Below are 20,252 nucleotides of genomic sequence, written 5' to 3' on the forward strand. Positions count from 1 at the left end.
TATAAACTGCAAAATAAAAGGGTTGTTGAGAGTAATGAGGAAGATGTAGCTGATGGTAATTTAGCCGATGAAAGCGGTGATGATTTCTTGTTAGTTTCAACAAGCGATAACTTTGAGTTTACGTCCAAGTGGATTTTAGATTCAAGATGTTCTTTCAACATGTTATAACGTCCCAAAATTTTAAGTTTTGATTTCGTGTATATGTGACACAAAAGTATGTATCTGCTTCAGTGGTTAAGTGTTCTGGGTGTGTGTGTGATGTCCCAAGTTCAAGCCTTATTTGGGCAAATTTTGGTATTTTTATAAATAAAGTCTTAACCTTGTGCAAAGGGCTTAAGTTTAATTGTTGGTAAGTTTATATCAGAATGGGTCTGCTAGTCTGGTGGTTAAGTGAAGTGTTGGAGTGTTGGAGATCCTGTGTTCAATTTTTTGTGATGGTGTGGAGACAGTATTTTTGCTCCAATTTCGGCTAAGAGTTGTGTTAGGGCAAAATTCCGAGTAGTTGTATTTTAGTGGGTTAATAATGAGTGATTTTAGACGATAATTGGGGAGAGGTTATCAGAAAATAATTTGATTATCTTTTTGTTGCAAATAATAATAATAATAGAGTTTTAGTTTTCTCTCTAATTCCCTAAAACTTTTTTTGACTTTTCTTCTTCTTCTTCTTCTTCTTTTTTCTCTCCTCTGCCAATTCTTTCCCCTAGTTATTGTTGAAATTTCCATTATTTTTTCCCCTTCCGTTTCTTTTTTTTTCCAAATGATTAGGTTGTTCATCGTTGGTTGTGTGTGTTCGGAGTTAATCAAGGGGCTGGTAGTTTTAAATTGACGCTGTGATTATGCGAAGTTGTGGTTACTAAAGCGAGGTTCTAGAAACTTAGGAGTGCTTACGCATCAGAAACGATACCAAGTGTGTACCCGAAACGCAGAAAATGAGATTCAGTAAAAAGTCAAAATTGCTTGCTGTCGAGAAATAAGAGAAAATGATGCGAAAAATATTGTAGAGAAAGGAGATAAGGGTGTTATAAACTTGGAAATCAACATTTTGCACTAAAATAGTTTTGGACAACAGCAATAGTCTAATTTTGAAAAATTATCAAAAATAGTGAAAATTTAGTTAGAGGTTGAATAAAATATGAAATTAACGTTTACTGAGTCTAGTTTTTCTTGGAAGAAATAGTGTAAGCAATGGAATTATAAATTATGAGATATAATAAATTTTGTGAGACAATGTCAGAATGATTTTAGGTTCCCCTGTTTTGACTTCGGAAAATCCTAAAAAATTGTAAAAAAATAATTAAGGGCTTAAATTTATATTTTTAAATCCTTAATGAGTTTATTTTCAAGAGAAACAAACAGAAACATCATCCAAATTCCGTACTAAGAGATAAATAATTTTTAGTAAGAAAAGGTTGAAACTGTCAAACAATAGAATAGGGATAAATTTGAAGATTTTACTGTACTTATTTGATAAACTATAAATTCTGAAAATTTTATGGAAAAAGGGTATTTGAGGCTAGTTTCAAAAACATCAAGCGAATCTTAATTTGGAATTCTGTAGCTCAAGATATAAATAATTTAGTGACAATGACTCAAGTAGATGGCTTTGAATGAACATATAAGTAAATAGTGAAAACATATATGAATATTTAGCTAGCATGGGTTACATTAAAAATGGATCACGCGGCCAAGGCCAATTTGGGCCGAGTGGGCCACACGGGCGTGTGGGCCTACATGGGCAGATCACATGGGCGTGTGAGCTCATTTTTACCGAAATGTTTATAAGGTTGCACGGGTCGCCCAAGTCGAACCTACTGTAAGGTCGATAAGCGCTACTTAGACCTCTAAATATGTGAAATTGACTGAATGATATATGTACTGAGCATGCTAATATCTGAACTGAATATATGTACTGAAATTGCATAATAGCATATCATCCATTGTATGTTTAATTGTATTGGGTTAGGAGTTGTTATTCGGAGGAAGTGTACTGAAAGGCTTTAAGCCTAATTTACTGGCAGCTCAATTGCAAACTATGTTTTGTGCCGCATTCGATACTACTTGGAATGTAGGGATAGGTAGGTTGATTATATCCCCACATAGAGTGTAGGGTTGGACGAAGATGGTGTGTAGAGGCTGGTTGGGTAGGATTTTGCTACTGTATAACTGTTACTGCTACTGATACTGTGATGGGCTAAGGCCCTACTGCATTTTTGACATTATACTGAGATGGGCTAAGGCCCAAACTGTCACTGATACTGAAAAGGGCTTAGGCCCATGACTGTTCAACTGTGCACTGTAAATACTGATTGTTTGTTTGTTTCTGCGGGATTACACACTGAGTTTACGTAAACTCACCCTTTTTGTTTAATGTGCACAGGTAATCCCCAGACTTAGATTGATCAATGCAACGGAGGACTCAGCGGTGACCACAGTAATTTTTAGACCTCATGGTTTTCAATTTACAATTTTTAATTTGATTATTATTGATTATTTGGGTTGTAATTTAAGGACCCTCTGGGACTTTGATTTTATATTTAGATTTTTATTTATTTATTTTACTTTATAGATTTATACCTGCTGGTCGTAGGAAATTCGATTTTCAAAAAGTTAAAGTGTTTTCTAAACACATGATCACTTAGACTGTTTTGTTAAAGCTTCTGCAACGAGAGATGTTTCAAAAAAAATATTTTAAATGAATAAAGATGACTTCCTAAGTTCTAACAAAGGTTTACTAAAGATAATAACATGGAATATTTTCATTGTAACAACGAGGTTTCAAAAACACTATCGAGTAACATTGCCAGATACGACCATAAATGTCTATGTTGGGTTTGGGGTGTTACTCATGTGTCCCAACAGAGAATGGTTCTCCACATACAGTTCGATTAAAGGTGAAGTTGTGAGGATGAAAAACGATTCATCTACTAAGGTAATCGGTGTTGCTACTGTTAAAATTAGGATGCACGATAAAATGATTAGGGCACTCTCAGATGTCAAGTATGTACCTGCTTTACAAAAGAATCACATCTCCTTAAGTATTTTAGACTCGAAAAGTTGCATAATCAACATCCAGTCGAGCGACATTAAGGTGTCTTGTGGGGCTCTCATTTTGTTAAAAGGTAAAAGAACCAACAGTCTTTATATCCTGGAAGGTTCTACAGTGACTGGTGAAACCGAATGTCCCTCGTCCATGGAGTCAGAGTCAACTCATTTGGAGCGGAGGCAACTTGGTCATAGGAGGGAGAAAGGTATGATAATTTCGTTGAAGAGATGTACTCTTTTGGATGCAAGTTTTGAAAAGTTAGGCCATTGTGCACATGAAAATCAGACCCGAGTTAGTTTTGATTTGGTAGTGCACAAGTCAAAGGCTAGAAGTCCTCTAGCTTCTAAGCATAAATTCGACTCAGTTAATTTCCTGCATAGTTCAAGATAGGCCCGTGGCAGGCTTTGACAAAGATGGCGTTGTGAGAATTCGTGTCAAGATGAAGATTGTTAGATTTGTATGACTCAAATTCCTGTTAAATAAAATAAGAGATTGCTTGCAAGTCAATTTAAACAAAATATATTTTCTTTCTAAAAGATTGAGTATTTATTAGTATAATATATTTAGTATTCATTAGCATAATTTATTTGACCTACGGATTTAGCCTATAAATAGGCTTTTTTACAACATTAAAAAATACACCCATTAAAAGATTAAAACTCATAACACTTTTGGAGAATTTTGTGTTTACCTTTTTAGGGTTCTTTGTTTTCGGGTTTTGGGGTTTAATTTTTATCTTTTTCTTTTGTACTCTTCATTCTTTTGCTATTATAGTAAAATTATTTTTACCTGTGGTTTTTTATCCTTTTTGAAGGGATTTTTCCATGTTAAATTTGTGTACTCAATTTCACAATTTCTTCCGTTATTTTTTACTTATTCGTTGTTTAATCGGATCGATCCCCAACACAAAACAATACAATATTTTGATATTTTAAATTAACATTTAATTTTAAATCATTAATTGAATTATCTAACTTAATTAATAATATAAAAATTACATTTTTATATACGCATCAAATTGAGGAATATTATACGTGCATATATAATATATATCATCAAGAAAGTAGAAATTATACTATAAATATATCTAAAAATATTTAAATAATATACTGTTAATCCAAATTAAAACATATTTATATTATTTAAATTAAATTTGGGTCGGATTAAATTAGTTCGAAAAATAAAAATTTTATGGAAGTAAATCCGGTCCAAACTAGAGGTAACACACTAAATGAACCACCTAAGCTGTAAACAATTCAACTTATAAATTATTCAGTTTCACTTATATATACCTTAGCTTTCTCTTGCCCCCAAGTTACATAATTCTTTGATTTTGCCCCCTAATTCCATGCATATCTAAATATTTTCATGGTTGAGTTCAAATATTGCCAAAAAAGAAAACACAGAAGAGGAATGCGGTGTGTGGGCAAACACAATGACCAAGACGAGTTGAAGAAGAGCATTGGGTTCTCCAATCTCCACATGAAGATGCAACAAGGCATGGACCCAAAAACGCCAAATTGCATGGGATTGGCGGTGGAAAACGCAGCACTAGTGGCTGTTGCTGTCAGCCCCATAACCATTTTTTTTAAAGTAAAAAAAAAAAGAAGAAGCTGAGAGATCAATGCTGAATGCAGCAGCAACAGCACAATAGAGCCAATTTGCATGCAGAGCAGATAGAAAGAGAAAGAGAAAAGGGTAGCAGCAGCCAGCCACCACTCAGTTTTCAGATCAAGTGGGGACTGTGCATGACTGACTTTATAGCTTTTTAATTAAGGCACCCAATCCCAATCCTTCCATATTGGCCATTGAATATCACCATCCTCATCTTCCAAGCTCACCTCTCTGATACTCTGATTTCCATTCAAGTCATTTCCCATTTTCCAACCCCATTAATATTTAACATTTCTCGCCAATGACTCCCTTTCATGTTCAGCTTCCACAACCCTATTGGAGAATACTTCCCCACTTATCTCTTTATCTCTCTGTTCCATTGCCCATACATACAACTCTCCATTTATTAATTATTTATGTTCTCACTCTTCACGTTTTCCAACTCTTCAGATCTTAGCTTCTGAATCCGAACTCTCTCTTTTTTCCCCTTTTCTTTTCCTATCTGATCATAACCCACCAAATGCTAAGTTCTTCTATTATAGTACTTGTTAAAAACACCTGCCATTTCTTGTTCTCTTTTTCAAAGGTTTTTACTTTTTTCAATAGATTCCTACCATTTCTTTGTCTTATTTTATATATATATTTGCATGAAAACTGATGACCATTGTATTGATCCACAGGTATGGAAGATGATCATGGAGAGAAAGTGTCTCATCAACCCAATGTAGATGATGGGACAATAAGGGTTTTCCCTTGTTCATTCTGTTCAAGAAAGTTTTACAGTTCTCAAGCTTTGGGAGGTCATCAAAATGCTCACAAGAGAGAAAGAACTGCTGCAAGGAAGGCTAAAAGGTCATCAGATTATGGACCAACCACCAACTTTTCATCTTCTCCGACGTTACCAATTGTTTATGCACCAGCTGCAGCAAGTCACCACCATTTAAGCTTTTTACACTCTCCGATGTATATAACAGCGCATGCTGCCAACTTCCATTATCTCCCAAATCCTCACCACAGGTTCGGGTCGAATGGTGCAGCCAGATTTGATAACAATTTAGTGTTTTATGGTGAGGGTAACAATGTTTATCACCAGCGCCATCATCAAATTGATCATAAAGACCAGCAAAGTTATAACTTCAATTGGCAAAGGAGCATAAGGTGCAGTGGAGACTTCACTCAACAGCTAACAATGGTGGAAGATAATAATCAAGGCATTGGGAGTGCTGATCATACGGATAGAGATCAAAAGCTAGACTTATCTCTTCATTTATGAATTAAGAGAGAATGATGATAAGCCCTTTTTTTGGTTAGAGGAGTTTACTATTGTTTTGTTTTTATTCTTCTATCACATGCTTTTACAATAAAAAATGTTATGATGACTGTATTCTTTGTTTTGCAAATGATATGATGAAGTTGATGAATAAAAACAATAATGGAAATGGAGTTGGATAGGTCTAGCAGAGGAGCAATAAGGCCCCTTTTCAGGCCATTCTTTTTCTTGAGTCAGATCTTTACTATTATAGTGCAGATATTTATAAAAGAAACCTAATGTTGAAAGGACCTTGGTTTGGTTCACTTGGGTGGCATTTTTCACAAAGAAAAAAAAATGCTGCCTTTTTTGTTTAGCTGACATTGATGATCTGATAAAATGCTTTACTGCTATTAACATCTCACAACACAGTTTTTATTAAAATATGCGCATTGGCTTGTTCCTGAACACAAAACCATTACTATAAGAACTGGAGAGCTTACGTTTTTTTTTATAAATAGGGTAAAAAACAACTGCAGGGTTTTCATGGTGATAGATGTGTTTGTGACTGTACATACGTAAAAGTATAAACATATGAATCACATGCGGAAAGCTTCGACACTGTTCGAGAAAGTGATCGATTCTCTTACAAATCTCCTCATTTTCTTACAACACAAACAAGGCTGCTTGGTCTACGTGTCGAGTACTGCGGGCCATGTTATTCCCTGTAAAGGTACACTAATTTCATTTCCATTGAAACTAAAGCTTTCTTTAGAAAAGGCTAATATGAATTTTCATGATCATATATCAATGGAAATAGATCCCTGAAATGGCTATTGCCCTGTATGCTGAAAAGGGCTTTATTTATGTTTTTCTAGTAATAATGAGTTCATCTGTCTGAAGCTTGAATCTACTTAGCTAAAGCATATGTTGATGCCTTTAGTCCCTCTAGCTTTTCCTGTTTAGTGTGGATATCAAAATGAACAGACTCTTTTAAGTTTTACTAATTAAATCATGTACCATATTTGTCCTTGGATAACTGCAGGGGTGGAGTGTAGTTGTTCTTGTTGAAGTGCCCAGCAAGGGAGCAATGTTCATGATCATGTATCAAATGAACAAGGTACATAACCATTAACACATTCTCTCAGCATTTACAAGCTAATTTCAAGCTTTGCGTCTGATATGGACAAACCATTTACTGTAAAAAATTTATGGGTTTTCATGCAGAAGGTGGATGGATAAATTCATAACTCATGGGGTCCCCTTATCCGAGATCAACAAGGCCTTTGAGCTGATGGTTAAGGAGGAGGGTTTGCTATTGCACTTTTAAACCTAATGCCCCTACTTTTTTTACCTTAAAAACCAAACTTGCTCAACGCAAGAGGACAAGTTTCGATCGAATAGAACCAAGCTGATGAAATTGTGTGAAGAGACAAAGTGTATATTATATATGCTGGCATTAGTTCCCCAGCTAACGCAGGGGGATTAATATTTTTTAATAATTTATTTAAATAAATAATAATTAATTTCAAACTAAAAAAATTATTAATTTAAGTAATTAATTGCTTTTCATTAAAAATTAATTAATTATTATATAAAGTAATCATCTACTAATCTTTTGATGGTAATAATATTATTAATATAATATGATTTTTCAATTATGAAGATTAAATTTACTTAATAATCATTTAAAATTAACTATATATTAAATTGATGTGTGAATCAAATTTGGGTCAATCATTTTAAATAAATTATTTAAAGTAAAAACCTAAAATAAACATTTTCTTGAATGGACTGAATTTGAATATAATGCAAACATACAATAGAACTATTTAAAAATTAAATTTTAATTGATAACTCATATTCAAATTTATAGACATAAATTAATAATTATATTAATTTAACTTTAATTTTCAATGGATGAAATTCCTAAAATTAAAAGCGAGTAGAGGGACTTAATCCAGAAGTTAAAAAAGTACAGGGACTGGGGTAATTAGGCATTTTTTCTCCCTTACTTTCTCATTCACCCAAATGAAGAAAAAAAAAACCAACTGCTAACGTGTCAGCATTCAAAAGCCTAACTTCTACAGTACTTTATGTATCTTTTTTTAATATTTAGTTGTAGATTATGGATTAAAGATATTCCATACAGGATGTTTCTTCTTTCTTTACAGTGCATGCCCACAAATTATATAAGAGTGTAACACAAAATTTGGATGATAGACCATTATCATGATCTTGCATTTGTCATTTGTACTTTTCCATTATTTTTCTTGCTTCTTCTACAGGGTCCTCCATGGATTCACTGCCACTGCCTCCTCTTGGTCCTTGATCTTTGTTCAAGGCAATAAATACGAAATACACTAGTCCCATTGTGGCCTGTTCATCCAGAAGAACGCGTTATTATTCATCACTGTTAGTGATTACGATAAAACGGGGCTTTGCCTATACAGGCTGCCACCATCTTGGCAACTAGGAGGGCAGGTGAATAGCGGACTTCTTGCAGATGACCAACCAGTGTTCATTTTAAACATAATGGACATACAATTCTTAACCTTAAAGTTCAGATAAATAATCTAGAAATCAAAATACTCTTATTTTTAGTGACAGACCCGCAATTTTAACAACTGAAAAGACGAGGAAAAACGAATATAACGTAGATACATAGGCATGCAGTTAAAATCTTCTAGCAGATGAGCAACAAGGATAACGGTTTGCCATATTCCTTGAGGAAAAATAAACGAACAGTCAAATTAGATTTGCAATAGCTTTTCGAATCATTAACAACTAAGCCAGTGACTCTTAAGTTATCTGATGTTCACAAATGCAAATTCTACTTGGTACCTGATTCAAGCATAGACATTGAATTTTTTACTCTTAGAATGAAAATTAGGTGACTTTCAGCACTTGCAGGTATCCAAGAAAACCAACAAGTGAAGGTTCTGATTTATGTTGTCCGTGTTTCTTCTTGTGATTCATAAGAATGTTTTCCAGGTTTTTAACAGTCACTGGCGATCAGCCATTGTCTGATAGTAGCGAGCCGAATACAACTGTCTAAAGCTGCCAGATAAAATTTTATATTTTGTATTTCACCAAGTAAAAGTTGGTTCAAGTTTTATTGGCCTATCAGCACAGAGATGATGTGGTTCTATAATTAGATTCAGATTTAAGTAACAACACTTGATATTTGTGACAGTTTCGTAAAGGTATTCAAAAGGGAGACCTGAAGATGTAACCAAACAACTAAGGCTTCAAGGCAGTAAGGTTTCTTTATGTATCACACTCAGATTAACATGTAGATAACATTCTTATAGATTATAGACTATATTATTTGATTGTAGGAACAGGAGTGAGTGCCAGGAACAGTTAGTTATGTGTCCTACACGGATATGCTCAATTTTTCGAATGAGGGTTGTACCTTTGCACCCATGTCTTGATATCTCTTTGACATGAGTACCTCAAGAACAATGAAGAGTTTGAGCAACAGAGGTTGCATGTTAATTCTAAGTATAAAGACGCTCTAACCATGTAAGTGCAAAAGATGAGACGCACACGATTTATTTGCTTGTAGTTGTATGTAGCAAACGTCTGCTGTCCACTAGGGCTTGTTCTCTCTCCTCACTTCTAAATTTTAAGAAACAATAGGCCCACTTTGTGCCACTGAAGCAAAATATAAGTATTTTACAATTCCACAAGCCATAGCTTGCAGTTCCTACTGATGCATTTAGCTTCTAGAACTGAATTTATGCTGCTATCTAAGCCTTTCCTGAATACATATGTAATTCATAATTGGAAGAAATGCGCAGCATTTCATGATGATTACCAAAGTGACTACACTAAAACTGGCACCGGTAAATCATTCATTGAAAAAAGGCATATAAAGAACATACTGCGGCAAAATCAATACAAAATCATCAATCATATATTCCTATAGATGGAAAGAAAGTAAGAAATACAACATACCAGCGCAAAGAAAGCTGTTGACAGGAATGACTTGAGTACAAAAAGTGTCACAAACAGAGCGACAACTGAAACAGAGATCCTTGCGATTGGTCTCGGGACAGAGTCCTGAGCTCAAAAATATAGGGACAAGTATATTCAACAATGTCTTTTATCCGGACACTAGAATCACAGGAGCAAAAAGATTGAACTTTTACCGGCACTAAATTGGTTCCAGCTTCAACTCCATCCTTCCCAACCTTCCATACTGTCTGAATAACTAATAATAAAGTTCAAAATGGTTGTTAGTACAAATTGAAAACAAGAAAATGAACCTTGTATGCTTGAATCAACATGAACCCTACAGCTTATCACATGATTATCTGCAAAGACCATACTAATCACAAGACCTACGTTACATCACAGTTTCAATTTATGTTACTAACATTTTGATTTATTTCATTAGCTCAATAGGAATAGAGATAAACAAACATAAATCACAAACCCAATTCTCAGTAATATCATTTTTGAATATCCATCAACAAGGCAATGCTTATTCCGAAGAATTAAAAAGGAAGAGAGAGCAAAAAGGAAACCTTTGAAGAAGTTGGACTGAAGTGCATAAACCAAGGGTCTTGGTGCTAAGGGCTTGTTAAATTGAATATTTGAGAAAAGGGTTTTCCTCTTTAACCTTAAAAAGGATGTGGGAGACAAGAAATTAGAGTGAGGGAGAGCTAGGGTTTGGTTATTGTGGTAACATTTTGGAGAGTGTGGTGATACAGAAGACATGTAATGAACCATAGGTGAGGAAGCCATACTCAATTATGTTTAGCAAGATATTTATCTTTCTGAAAAAAATCAAGAACTCTGTAATTTCCCTGTTGTAATTTGAATGTTAATACTCAAAACTGTGAGAAGTTGAAAATCTATGTCGTCCAGAATCCGGACACTTCATCTCCACCTCACAGAGAATGGGGAATAGGGCCCAACCCAGATTGGTGATACAAAAGCCGGATTGAAGTTATCGGTTTTTTTATTATTAATTTTTGGCTAAATTCTGATATTAGTCCCTATACTTTACAAAAATTATAAATTTAGTCCTATACTTTTGGAATTTGTATTTTTAGTCTTGTACTTTTCAAATTTTGAAATTTTAGTCATGACCCAAATAGTGGTAGTTGAACCCATTTAGTTAAATTCAATTACTAGTCTTGTAATATGCATACAAGTGTAGATTTAGCCCATATTCTTCAATTGTATCATTTTAATTTCTTATATTATTCAATTTTTTAAATTTCAATCTTGACGCAATTGGTAAATGATTAATTGAATTTTTAGTGATTAATATGTTAATATGAGATTATGGGAATCACCAAACTTAATGAATTTAACAATTTTCATTTAATAAAGATTGGAATTTTAAAATTTAAAATATACAAAGACTAAATATGACCAAAATAAAATATAAGGACTAATAATGAAATTTAACCTTTATTTTTTTCTAAGTCTTAGCCACAACAAATTGAATCCTTAAAAGCACTATTTTCATAACCGAACCAAATTGGTGGATCCAGCCAATAAGACTAAGATCTGGTTTAGAATAAAGGTTGATTGAATCAATTTTATCTATTTTTAATATATATTCTTCTAAAAAAATTTTGATTATTTAATAATCTATTCAATCGAAACAGACAAACTAATTGAATAAAAAATCGATAATTTAATCATCGATCTAGTTCTAAAAACATTTTATTTGATATTAGATTTGAATCTAGTTAAGAGTTGAAATTGCATTGATTCACGTAGGTTAAATTAGCCTCAAAGTTTGGAATGTTATTCAATTTTTGAACATTTTTGGATTTGTCTCACATTCCCTTCAAAGGATTTCGTGGTGTTGATAATGGTAAAATCTATAATGTGACAATGCATAGTTCCATTGTAGTGTGGAATATTTTGAACAACCTGGTACCTCTTATAAACTTAACTTTCACCATAATCATGCATTAATCTTTGATAATTTTGTTATATCTAAACCCGATCATAAGTCAAATTATAAAACTCTACTCGATTTAGTTTTTGTTTTGAAAACCCTTCTCTTTTCAATCCGAAAGCTTACACAAGTTTCATGGATAGATATATATATAATAATAATAATAATTTGAAAAGCCACTAATACATATCAAGAATGATGAAATTCTACTATTTCAAAACTCAAAAGCTATTCTATACCTATATTCATTCATGCAACAAAAAGATCAAAGATGGGTATGTTTCAACTATTTAAATGATCACATTTTGTAAAAAATTTATATTTTTACCATCAAATTCGAAAACCACAAAAACCATTAAGGATAAATACTTAATCTAAATCCATCCTAAACTTTGTCACTGATAATAAACTTTAAACCCTAAACTCTAAAAAATCAAACTAAACTCATAAATTTCTAACTATTGTTTTATCAAATATCACATGTAATTAAATAAATTAAATAAACTACCCCACTTTCATTTTCTTTTTCTTAATTTAGCCATTTTAGGGGAAAGAAATTCCAAAGACTTTAAAAAAAGAGCAGCCCACCGGAGAAGCCCATTGACCACCCGGAAAGCCCCTTTGACCACTACTTTAACGTTGATATTATTTATAGATATCAAGAAACAGAACAGAATAGTTGCAAACACAAACGTGGGGGCTTGGGTTTTTTACACCTTTGCCCATTATTTGCCGCCTTTCTGCCAGTAAACAACAACTCCATTCAAATGCCCCGCCGGGAAACTATAGTTTAACGGTCATATTTCAAGAACTATTACTTTCATCTCAAGCACCCTTTTCCTATTTATATACACTAGATAGATAGACATTACATTTATCTCAAGAAAGCAGCATTCCCAGTTTCAAGCAAATACAGAAAATAATTTGTTTCAGTGAAAACGATAAGATGATGGAGCTTCTCAGTCGTGATGATTTTGAAGGATACAAAGATTGATCCCAATTGGGGTCCTTTTGGTTACTTGCTGTACGTACTCCATGTTGACCAACTGAAATTGCAGAAAAGCCACAATGCACCCCCACCACCTCAAACCCTTTGCAAACAAGACCATACGGGTTTCAAGCTGAGGTTCAAGTTCAACAACAGCGTTGGACTGAAAAGGAAACGTAATCTCAAAGCAGTAGAAGAGGAAGACGATGGCGATTGGGTAGCACCAAAACTGAAGCCGAAGAAAAGAAGGAAGCAAGAGAAATCCGTTTGCCCAATCCCACCAACAAACTTGCCTCCCAAATTCAGACAACTTATAGTTGAAGATATGGGTGGTAGGGGTTTGGTTCTGGTCATACAAAAGACCATATTTTTCTCCGACATAAACCCTACTGCCAGTCGTTTCTCCATACCCTTCTCGCAAGTCAAAACTCATGACTTTCTCAACGAGGCAGAGGCTAAAGAGTTAGATGACAAAAACCCCATGCAGGTGTGGTTGTTAGACCCATCCATGAAGGGAACAAATATTACCTTTAACAAGTGGGTTATGGGGTCAAGTTCGCTCTATGTCCTCACTAACACGTGGAACCCTGTTTTGAAGAACAACCAACTCAAAAAAGGCGACATGGTGCAGCTCTGGTCTTTCCGGGTGAATTACCTGCTGTGCTTCGCACTCGTAAAGCTCTAGCTTCCGATCATATTTGTTACTTTACACAACATTAGGATTTTGACTTGTTAGTACTCTTTTTTGTTTTATCGCCAACCATGTTTGGTGGTTAATAGTTATTGAAGTTGCATTTTACTAGTTTTTTTTTCTCAATAGAGTTGAAAATTCACTCAAACTGTATGATATATACTGCTTCTTCTATGTAGTGTTAAATCCCTTTGAAAGGTAATTAAAGAATCTGGACAACCATCGATAAGTTTTCGAGAATGCTCATTGTGATCTTACATTGCTCAAAAAAGTGTAGTAGCTAAGTATTGTTGCAGTCATAAGGGTGATTGGGAATCTGCCATCTGTGGCAAAACATTCCATATTCATATCTCCAATGCCTCAAACATTGAGCTTGTGTTGTCTAGCGATTACGTGATCCTACCCCTTTTAAATGATATGGTGATAAATTAGATTTTTCTCCTCATTTTTAGAATTTTCTCCTAAAAGATGAGAACAAAAAGGCCCAATTACAACTAAATCTGGGGTCTCCAATCAAAAGAAGGCCCAAAAGAGCTGAAGAATTAATCCTATAGATCCAAATTCAAAGCCCATTTTCCATTTTTCAATACAATAAAGGGAAAAAAAATTAGGAGGTTGCTTGATCCCAAATCCATAGCACAATTTCTTTTCAAAAGATCCCACAGCCATCTCATAATCTGAGCCGAGTGTCGGAGGCCTGAAAACGAACCCTAAACGATGGGTCAGGGAACACCGGGCGGTATGAATAGGCAAGGTTTCCCAGGGGACCGGAAACCCGATGGCTCTGATAAGAAGGATAAGAAATTTGAGCCAGCGGCGCCCCCAGCCAGGGTGGGGCGCAAGCAACGAAAACAGAAAGGATCTGAGGCCGCGGCTCGGCTTCCGACTGTAACGCCGTTGACGAAGTGTAAGCTGCGGTTGCTAAAGCTGGAGCGGATCAAGGATTATTTACTGATGGAAGAAGAGTTTGTGGCTAACCAGGAAAGGCTCAAGCCTCAGGAAGAGAAAGCCGAGGAGGATCGATCTAAAGTAGATGATTTGAGAGGGTCGCCGATGAGTGTCGGTAACTTGGAGGAGCTTATCGATGAGAACCATGCGATTGTTTCATCGTCGGTTGGGCCGGAGTATTATGTGGGGATTTTATCTTTCGTTGATAAGGATCAGTTGGAGCCTGGATGTGCTATTTTGATGCACAATAAGGTAATTGAACTCTTAAGCTTTATGGGTTTTGCTTTAGTTTTAGGATTTGTTTTTTAAATTTTTGAAATGATATGATATAAGAACTTAAAGAGCAATTAATTTTTGGATTTGCATTTAGAATTGGTGCATTTAGAATGCAGCTGATAGAACTGATGTTATGTCAAACTAGTGGTTGCTAAATTATCATACGTGAGAGAATTCTTGTGAAATTTGAATAAATAATTGTGTTTTGACCATGATTTCTTACTTTAGCTTAGATTGATGAGCTTTGAAATATGAACTTTTAATCAAAGCTAAATTCATAAACAAGTTCGAGCCATTCTGTAGATCTCAAGCTAGAGGTTACCTCAAATAAATGCGAGCGAGGCGTGATACCAGATTTGAATAAGCAAGCTCTAGATGGGGTATTTGCTTATCAAGTTTGCTATTAAAGTTGATGATATTCAAGTCTTTGGGCATATTTCTACTTGTATCACACTTTTGCTAATCCAAAATGCTAGTATAAATCTTGAAAGGGTAGATAGGAAACTTCTTCCATTTAAAGATTTTGCATCTATTCTTTCTATCGATTGTTGGCATCTTCATTATGTTCCATCTCATTCTTTTGTTCTTCGAAAGAAATTTATGCTTGCTTATTGTATATTCCTAGGTTCTTTCTGTTGTTGGGCTTCTGCAAGATGAAGTTGATCCCATGGTATCAGTGATGAAGGTTGAAAAGGCTCCATTGGAATCCTATGCTGATATAGGAGGTTTGGATTCTCAGATACAGGAGATTAAAGAGGCAGTTGAGCTTCCTCTGACTCACCCTGAATTATATGAGGACATTGGTATCAAACCTCCAAAAGGAGTTATCTTGTATGGAGAGCCTGGGACAGGCAAGACTTTGCTTGCTAAGGTGTGTATTCCTATATCTGCAGCAAGGCATTTTTCTTTCTATGCGCATGTCTATGATAATTAATGCTTTTGCATGTGATAACTTTCCTTTCCGACCCCTTTGCTTCAAATTGTTTGATTGGAAGACAAATCATGTCATGTCTGGACATCATCAGTGCAAGGTGTCAAGCACGATAAACTTCCAAAATTGGAGTAGAGGGATATCATGGATGAAATATGTGATTTTGCTTATAATATGCAGTTGTTAATATTATTTGTCTTGGTCATGGTTCTTTGTTTACACTAGTATCACATGGTTATTCTGGTTGTTTCTGCTATATAAAATATAGCTAAGCTTTTTGTCATTTATATTCTTTCAGGCAGTGGCTAATTCTACATCTGCAACCTTCTTGCGTGTTGTTGGAAGTGAATTAATTCAGAAGTACTTGGGAGATGGCCCCAAATTAGTTAGGGAACTCTTCAGAGTTGCTGATGATCTTTCCCCTTCAATTGTCTTCATTGATGAAATTGATGCAGTTGGTACTAAGAGGTAAGTTAGTGAAACAGTTGTACCTGGAATTCATTATATTTTAAATATTTCTCATCAATACCCATACAGGTATGATGCCCATTCTGGTGGTGAACGTGAAATTCAGAGGACCATGTTGGAGTTACTGAACCAGTTAGACGGCTTTGATTCAAGAGGAGATGTCAAAGTAATTCTTGCGACAAATAGGATTGAAAGTCTTGATCCAGCTTTGCTTCGCCCTGGTCGAATTGATAGGAAAATTGAATTTCCCCTACCTGACATCAAAACAAGAAGGCGCATTTTCCAGGTATGTGATTGTCTCATGATGTATTGAAACACTATTTCAGATATGTTTCTCTCTTCTCGTTTTCTTATAAATAGTTTGTGTCTTTAAAGCTTGCTTCATTGTACTAACCCACTTTTCAAATGTTTGGACCACAGATACATACATCAAGGATGACTTTGGCTGATGATGTGAACTTGGAAGAATTTGTTATGACAAAAGATGAGTTCTCCGGAGCTGATATAAAGGCAATATGTACTGAGGCTGGCTTGCTTGCTTTAAGGGAGAGGCGCATGAAGGTGAGACTCATATAAATTCCTAATAAAGAAAGTTCATGCTTCTCTTCTCTTATAATATATGTAATTATATTTGTAACATATAATTTCAATTCTACAAGATTTCATCCTGGACCCGTAGATAATAGAATCAAAACCGGATTGATAGCTTTACATGAATATATACAAGTTTTATTGCACTAGATTATATTCTGGGTCTATAGGCATTAGAATTCCTAGTTTCCAACCAGACTATTAGGAATTAGAATCAGCAATGCTTTGCAAATACCCGTAAATACATGCATGCAAATCTCCTTTTGCTTTTAATTTTCCGTAAGGTGACTAATTTCTCGTTGTTAGCGAGAAAAGGATTTATTAGTGAGAAAAGGATTTATTAGTGGTGTATTCTCACCATCTATTCCTAAGAAGTGGATGCTGGTTGCCCTTTATTTAGAATTAAACAACAGTTTAAATGAATAAACTGAAAACTTGTGTCAAAATTTGTCCTTCTGCAAGACAAAAAAAAAACCCTTAAGATACAGTATTGAAAATGTCTTTCTTTCTGCAAGTAGAATGCTTCATTTTTTTCAATTGTAGGGTATCTTGATAACCTACATATTTTGTGCTAATATGATGCCTACTACAGTTTATTTTTGTCTGTGTTAGTGTGTTGATGGTGTTAGAGGAGAATCTGTTATGCCTCGTTGTTTTCTGTAGTCATTTGTACTTGTTAGTGATAATATGTGTTAATGTGTGGCATCAATAACATGTAGCCGATGATTCAAATTGTTCATAGAAATTTTACTATATATCGAGTTGCATTATAGGTGACGCATGCGGACTTTAAGAAAGCGAAGGAAAAGGTGATGTTCAAAAAGAAAGAAGGCGTTCCAGAAGGACTTTATATGTAGTAGAATTTCAAGATATCCATGTTATTCACTAATTCTGGGTTTCAATTGTTGTACACAAAGATTTTTAATTTTTTGCCCCCCTATTTCTTCTGCCTCATTATGATTTACGAAACCATTGACATGATTTCTTGCCTATTTTGAAGGTCTTCCAATGCTAAACTTTACCCAATTTGCTAATTGCGAAAAGAAACTTCCGTCTCGAACATTTCTTGTATCAAAATTAGATTATCATCCACAAAAATTAAATATGTCACACTTAAAGGCCGTTTCTACTTGTTTTTATTAATGTTCCTATTTCCATTAAAATTTAAAAGAAATTATATTGTTATGATCCATGTATTGTCCTTGTATGCATTATATATGCATTATATAGCAGCACAAATTCTGGGAAGAACCAAAGTTTAGATTCGGTATAGGATGTCTCATCCAATCAAAAGGGTTTTTTTTTTTAATCTTGAGAAATTGTGGAATAAAAAAGTTCCATTTTATCAATTATTAGTAACTATTAATCACAATTTTAATATTTTTGTTACTCTTGGTACTGGTATCAATATCGAATTATTAGGCCTTTGGCATTTTATATTTCAATTGTCTCTTGTTATGAAGTGCTACATGTTGAGTTAGTATTAACGGGTTAGAAATAAGTATTATAAGCTTAGTAGTGTTATGATGTGACCTTAGAATATGATGGTTAAGATTTAATATAACAGTTAATGAGTAGGCCATTTATCAAGCATTACTAATCAAGTTTCTCACAAGGGATCTTAAGTGAAGAAAGTGCATGACTATTCGAGCAATAAGATGGCATTTGTTAAAAGATATTTGACAAATATATTTTATTAATATTTTAATTAATCAATCTTAAATTTCCTCTTAGAATTATTTGTTTAGTTTAATAAAATGTTGTAAAAATTAGATAAAAGGTTAAACAAATTAGACCTAATTCTTGACTCAACCTCTTTAAAATTAAAAAAATTAAATCAACAATAATTAGAAAAGTGGTAAAAGAAATCCAAAAAGTATTTTTAGAAAATTAAGAAAAATCATAGTTTAAAAAAATTAAATATAAAAATGAACCAAAACATAATGAAGAAATTCAAATTTTTTTGTTAAAAATTAAAAAAAAAACATATTTTAACCCATTCAAAACAGTTTTAACAATGTATAATTATTGTCACCAATTCAACTGCCATTTTTTATTTAATCCATCAATGAATCCAGATATGAAATGAGTTGAAGCAGAAGATAGTCACAAATTATTCTCTCTCCCTCTCTTTTTATTTTATTTTATTTTTATTTTTGGTCATTTACAATCCTATTTGTTCATGTATGAGAATGAGGTGAATGTAAACATTTTGCTTTCACTTTATTTTTATGGGTTTGAGCAGTAAGAAATCGTTCTCCCTTATCTTATCTTAAGCAAAACGTTGGTCAAAGTACCGAATCCTTATCCCCTTCGTACCTCAACATTTGCTGTATCTGACTAACATATTGCACCTATAAGCCAGGCCATTTTCAGTTTCAATCACTGTCCAAACACTATTCTTTTCTTATTGTTGACAATGGTGTTAGGGAATAATAATGAGGGGGGGACACACCACCTACTCTTCTTACATTATTTTCAGCATATATGGTCGCCTCCTCATATACACCCCTATTAAATCATGTCCCCATTCCCTTGGTTAGTGGGCAATATGCATGCTCTGCTTCTTTTTGGATAAATTGCATTCAAGATCACTTAATTAATAGTAAATTTACATTTTGATCATTTGATTTAAAAGAGTTACAAAATGATAATTGATCTATTCGAAAATTTTTATTTTTTATTTAAATCAATAAACTATTTTTAAAAGTTTTCATTTAAATTATTAAGCTACTAAGTGTTATCTTTTACAAGCCCGACTAGTAAGTTTCAAACAACGATCAGTGTAGTGGATTTGTACACATCAACAAGTAGAGGAATATATTTTAAATTCAAGTCGACTTGATGACCATTGTCGAAGATCAAAAAAGAAAATTGTTTGAATTTTGATTCACATATATGCAACGTTCAAAATTATTTTATGAAAAAAAATTAAATTGTAGAAGAGAATGAAAAGGAAAGTTTTCAATTGATGTAGATGGTACAACCAATGACTTAAATTAAAACTTTTGAATAGTTTAATGGCCATTTTGTAACATTTTAAAGTTTAGAGAACAAAATATATACTACTAATTTAATGACTTTAGGTATGGTTTACCTTTCTTTTTAATTGGACAACACTGCTGCAAAGCGCTCAATAACATGTGCAGTTTAAAAAATTGAAAAGAGACCATTCCTCATCATATCTAACCACACCTTTCCAAGGTTCTCTGAATTAGGGCAATGCAAAAGGAACAATGACTCCTCCCTCCGTTCTTTCTTTGCACTTTTATAAGGTTTTTCAGACCATGACAACCCTCATGTTGCAAACCTAAACATAACATAAATCTGGTGTAACCAAGAGAAGCCCTTTTGCTTTCTACATAGCAATGGATAAAACCTTATGTCGCTTAGTGGCATCCGTCTAAAAAGAACAATACCTGATTTATGTGATATTTTACATCAATAAATATAAATATAAATATAAATATAAATATAAATATATATATTTTTTTGAAAACTTTGCATCATATTCCTTAGTAGTG

At 33.8% G+C, this 20,252-nt stretch overlaps 4 protein-coding genes across 4 annotated transcripts; 3 read left to right on the top strand and 1 right to left on the bottom strand.

The window, feature by feature from the left end:
• The first annotated feature begins 4,658 nt into the window (after nt 1–4,658).
• On the top strand, nt 4,659–5,935 carry LOC121202863 (protein LATE FLOWERING). Its single transcript, XM_041116718.1, has 2 exons — nt 4,659–5,243; nt 5,338–5,935. The coding sequence occupies exon 2, from the start codon at nt 5,340–5,342 to the stop codon at nt 5,928–5,930; it is 591 nt and encodes a 196-aa protein (XP_040972652.1). The 5' UTR covers nt 4,659–5,243; nt 5,338–5,339; the 3' UTR covers nt 5,931–5,935.
• Nucleotides 5,936–7,816: 1,881 nt separating this feature from the next.
• On the bottom strand, nt 7,817–10,850 carry LOC121231846 (uncharacterized). The gene is made up of 4 exons (XM_041116719.1): nt 10,442–10,850; nt 10,064–10,125; nt 9,870–9,974; nt 7,817–8,285 (listed from the first exon to the last, which is right to left on the bottom strand). The coding sequence occupies exons 1-4, from the start codon at nt 10,659–10,661 to the stop codon at nt 8,154–8,156; spliced, it is 519 nt and encodes a 172-aa protein (XP_040972653.1). The 5' UTR covers nt 10,662–10,850; the 3' UTR covers nt 7,817–8,153.
• A 1,953-nt stretch (nt 10,851–12,803) lies between these two features.
• LOC121203767 (B3 domain-containing protein At1g05920) lies at nt 12,804–13,508 on the top strand. Its single transcript, XM_041074220.1, has one exon. The coding sequence runs from the start codon at nt 12,804–12,806 to the stop codon at nt 13,506–13,508; it is 705 nt and encodes a 234-aa protein (XP_040930154.1).
• A 338-nt stretch (nt 13,509–13,846) lies between these two features.
• On the top strand, nt 13,847–17,668 carry LOC107925883 (26S proteasome regulatory subunit 4 homolog A). The gene is made up of 6 exons (XM_016856618.2): nt 13,847–14,714; nt 15,364–15,609; nt 15,968–16,137; nt 16,207–16,423; nt 16,558–16,698; nt 17,502–17,668. Exons 1-6 carry the CDS (start codon nt 14,232–14,234, stop codon nt 17,583–17,585), a joined length of 1,341 nt encoding a protein of 446 aa, XP_016712107.2. The 5' UTR covers nt 13,847–14,231; the 3' UTR covers nt 17,586–17,668.
• Nucleotides 17,669–20,252: the final 2,584 nt, after the last annotated feature.

The sequence above is a fragment of the Gossypium hirsutum genome, chromosome A07 (genome assembly GCF_007990345.1).
Source record: "Gossypium hirsutum isolate 1008001.06 chromosome A07, Gossypium_hirsutum_v2.1, whole genome shotgun sequence".
Classification (NCBI taxonomy): Eukaryota; Viridiplantae; Streptophyta; class Magnoliopsida; order Malvales; family Malvaceae; genus Gossypium; species Gossypium hirsutum.

Excerpts from the sequence above, each read along its gene's own strand:
- LOC121202863 (XM_041116718.1), top strand. The coding sequence starts at position 5,340 with ATGGAAGATGATCATGGAGAGAAAGTGTCTCATCAACCCAATGTAGAT.
- LOC121231846 (XM_041116719.1), bottom strand. The coding sequence starts at position 10,661 with ATGGCTTCCTCACCTATGGTTCATTACATGTCTTCTGTATCACCACAC. Across the intron at positions 10,126-10,441 it reads TCAGTCCAACTTCTTCAAAG|TTATTCAGACAGTATGGAAG; the intron begins GTTTCCTTTTTG and ends CTTTATTATTAG. Across the intron at positions 9,975-10,063 it reads CTGGAACCAATTTAGTGCCG|GACTCTGTCCCGAGACCAAT; the intron begins GTAAAAGTTCAA and ends TTTTGAGCTCAG.
- LOC121203767 (XM_041074220.1), top strand. The coding sequence starts at position 12,804 with ATGATTTTGAAGGATACAAAGATTGATCCCAATTGGGGTCCTTTTGGT.
- LOC107925883 (XM_016856618.2), top strand. The coding sequence starts at position 14,232 with ATGGGTCAGGGAACACCGGGCGGTATGAATAGGCAAGGTTTCCCAGGG. Across the intron at positions 14,715-15,363 it reads CTATTTTGATGCACAATAAG|GTTCTTTCTGTTGTTGGGCT; the intron begins GTAATTGAACTC and ends GTATATTCCTAG. Across the intron at positions 16,699-17,501 it reads TAAGGGAGAGGCGCATGAAG|GTGACGCATGCGGACTTTAA; the intron begins GTGAGACTCATA and ends GTTGCATTATAG.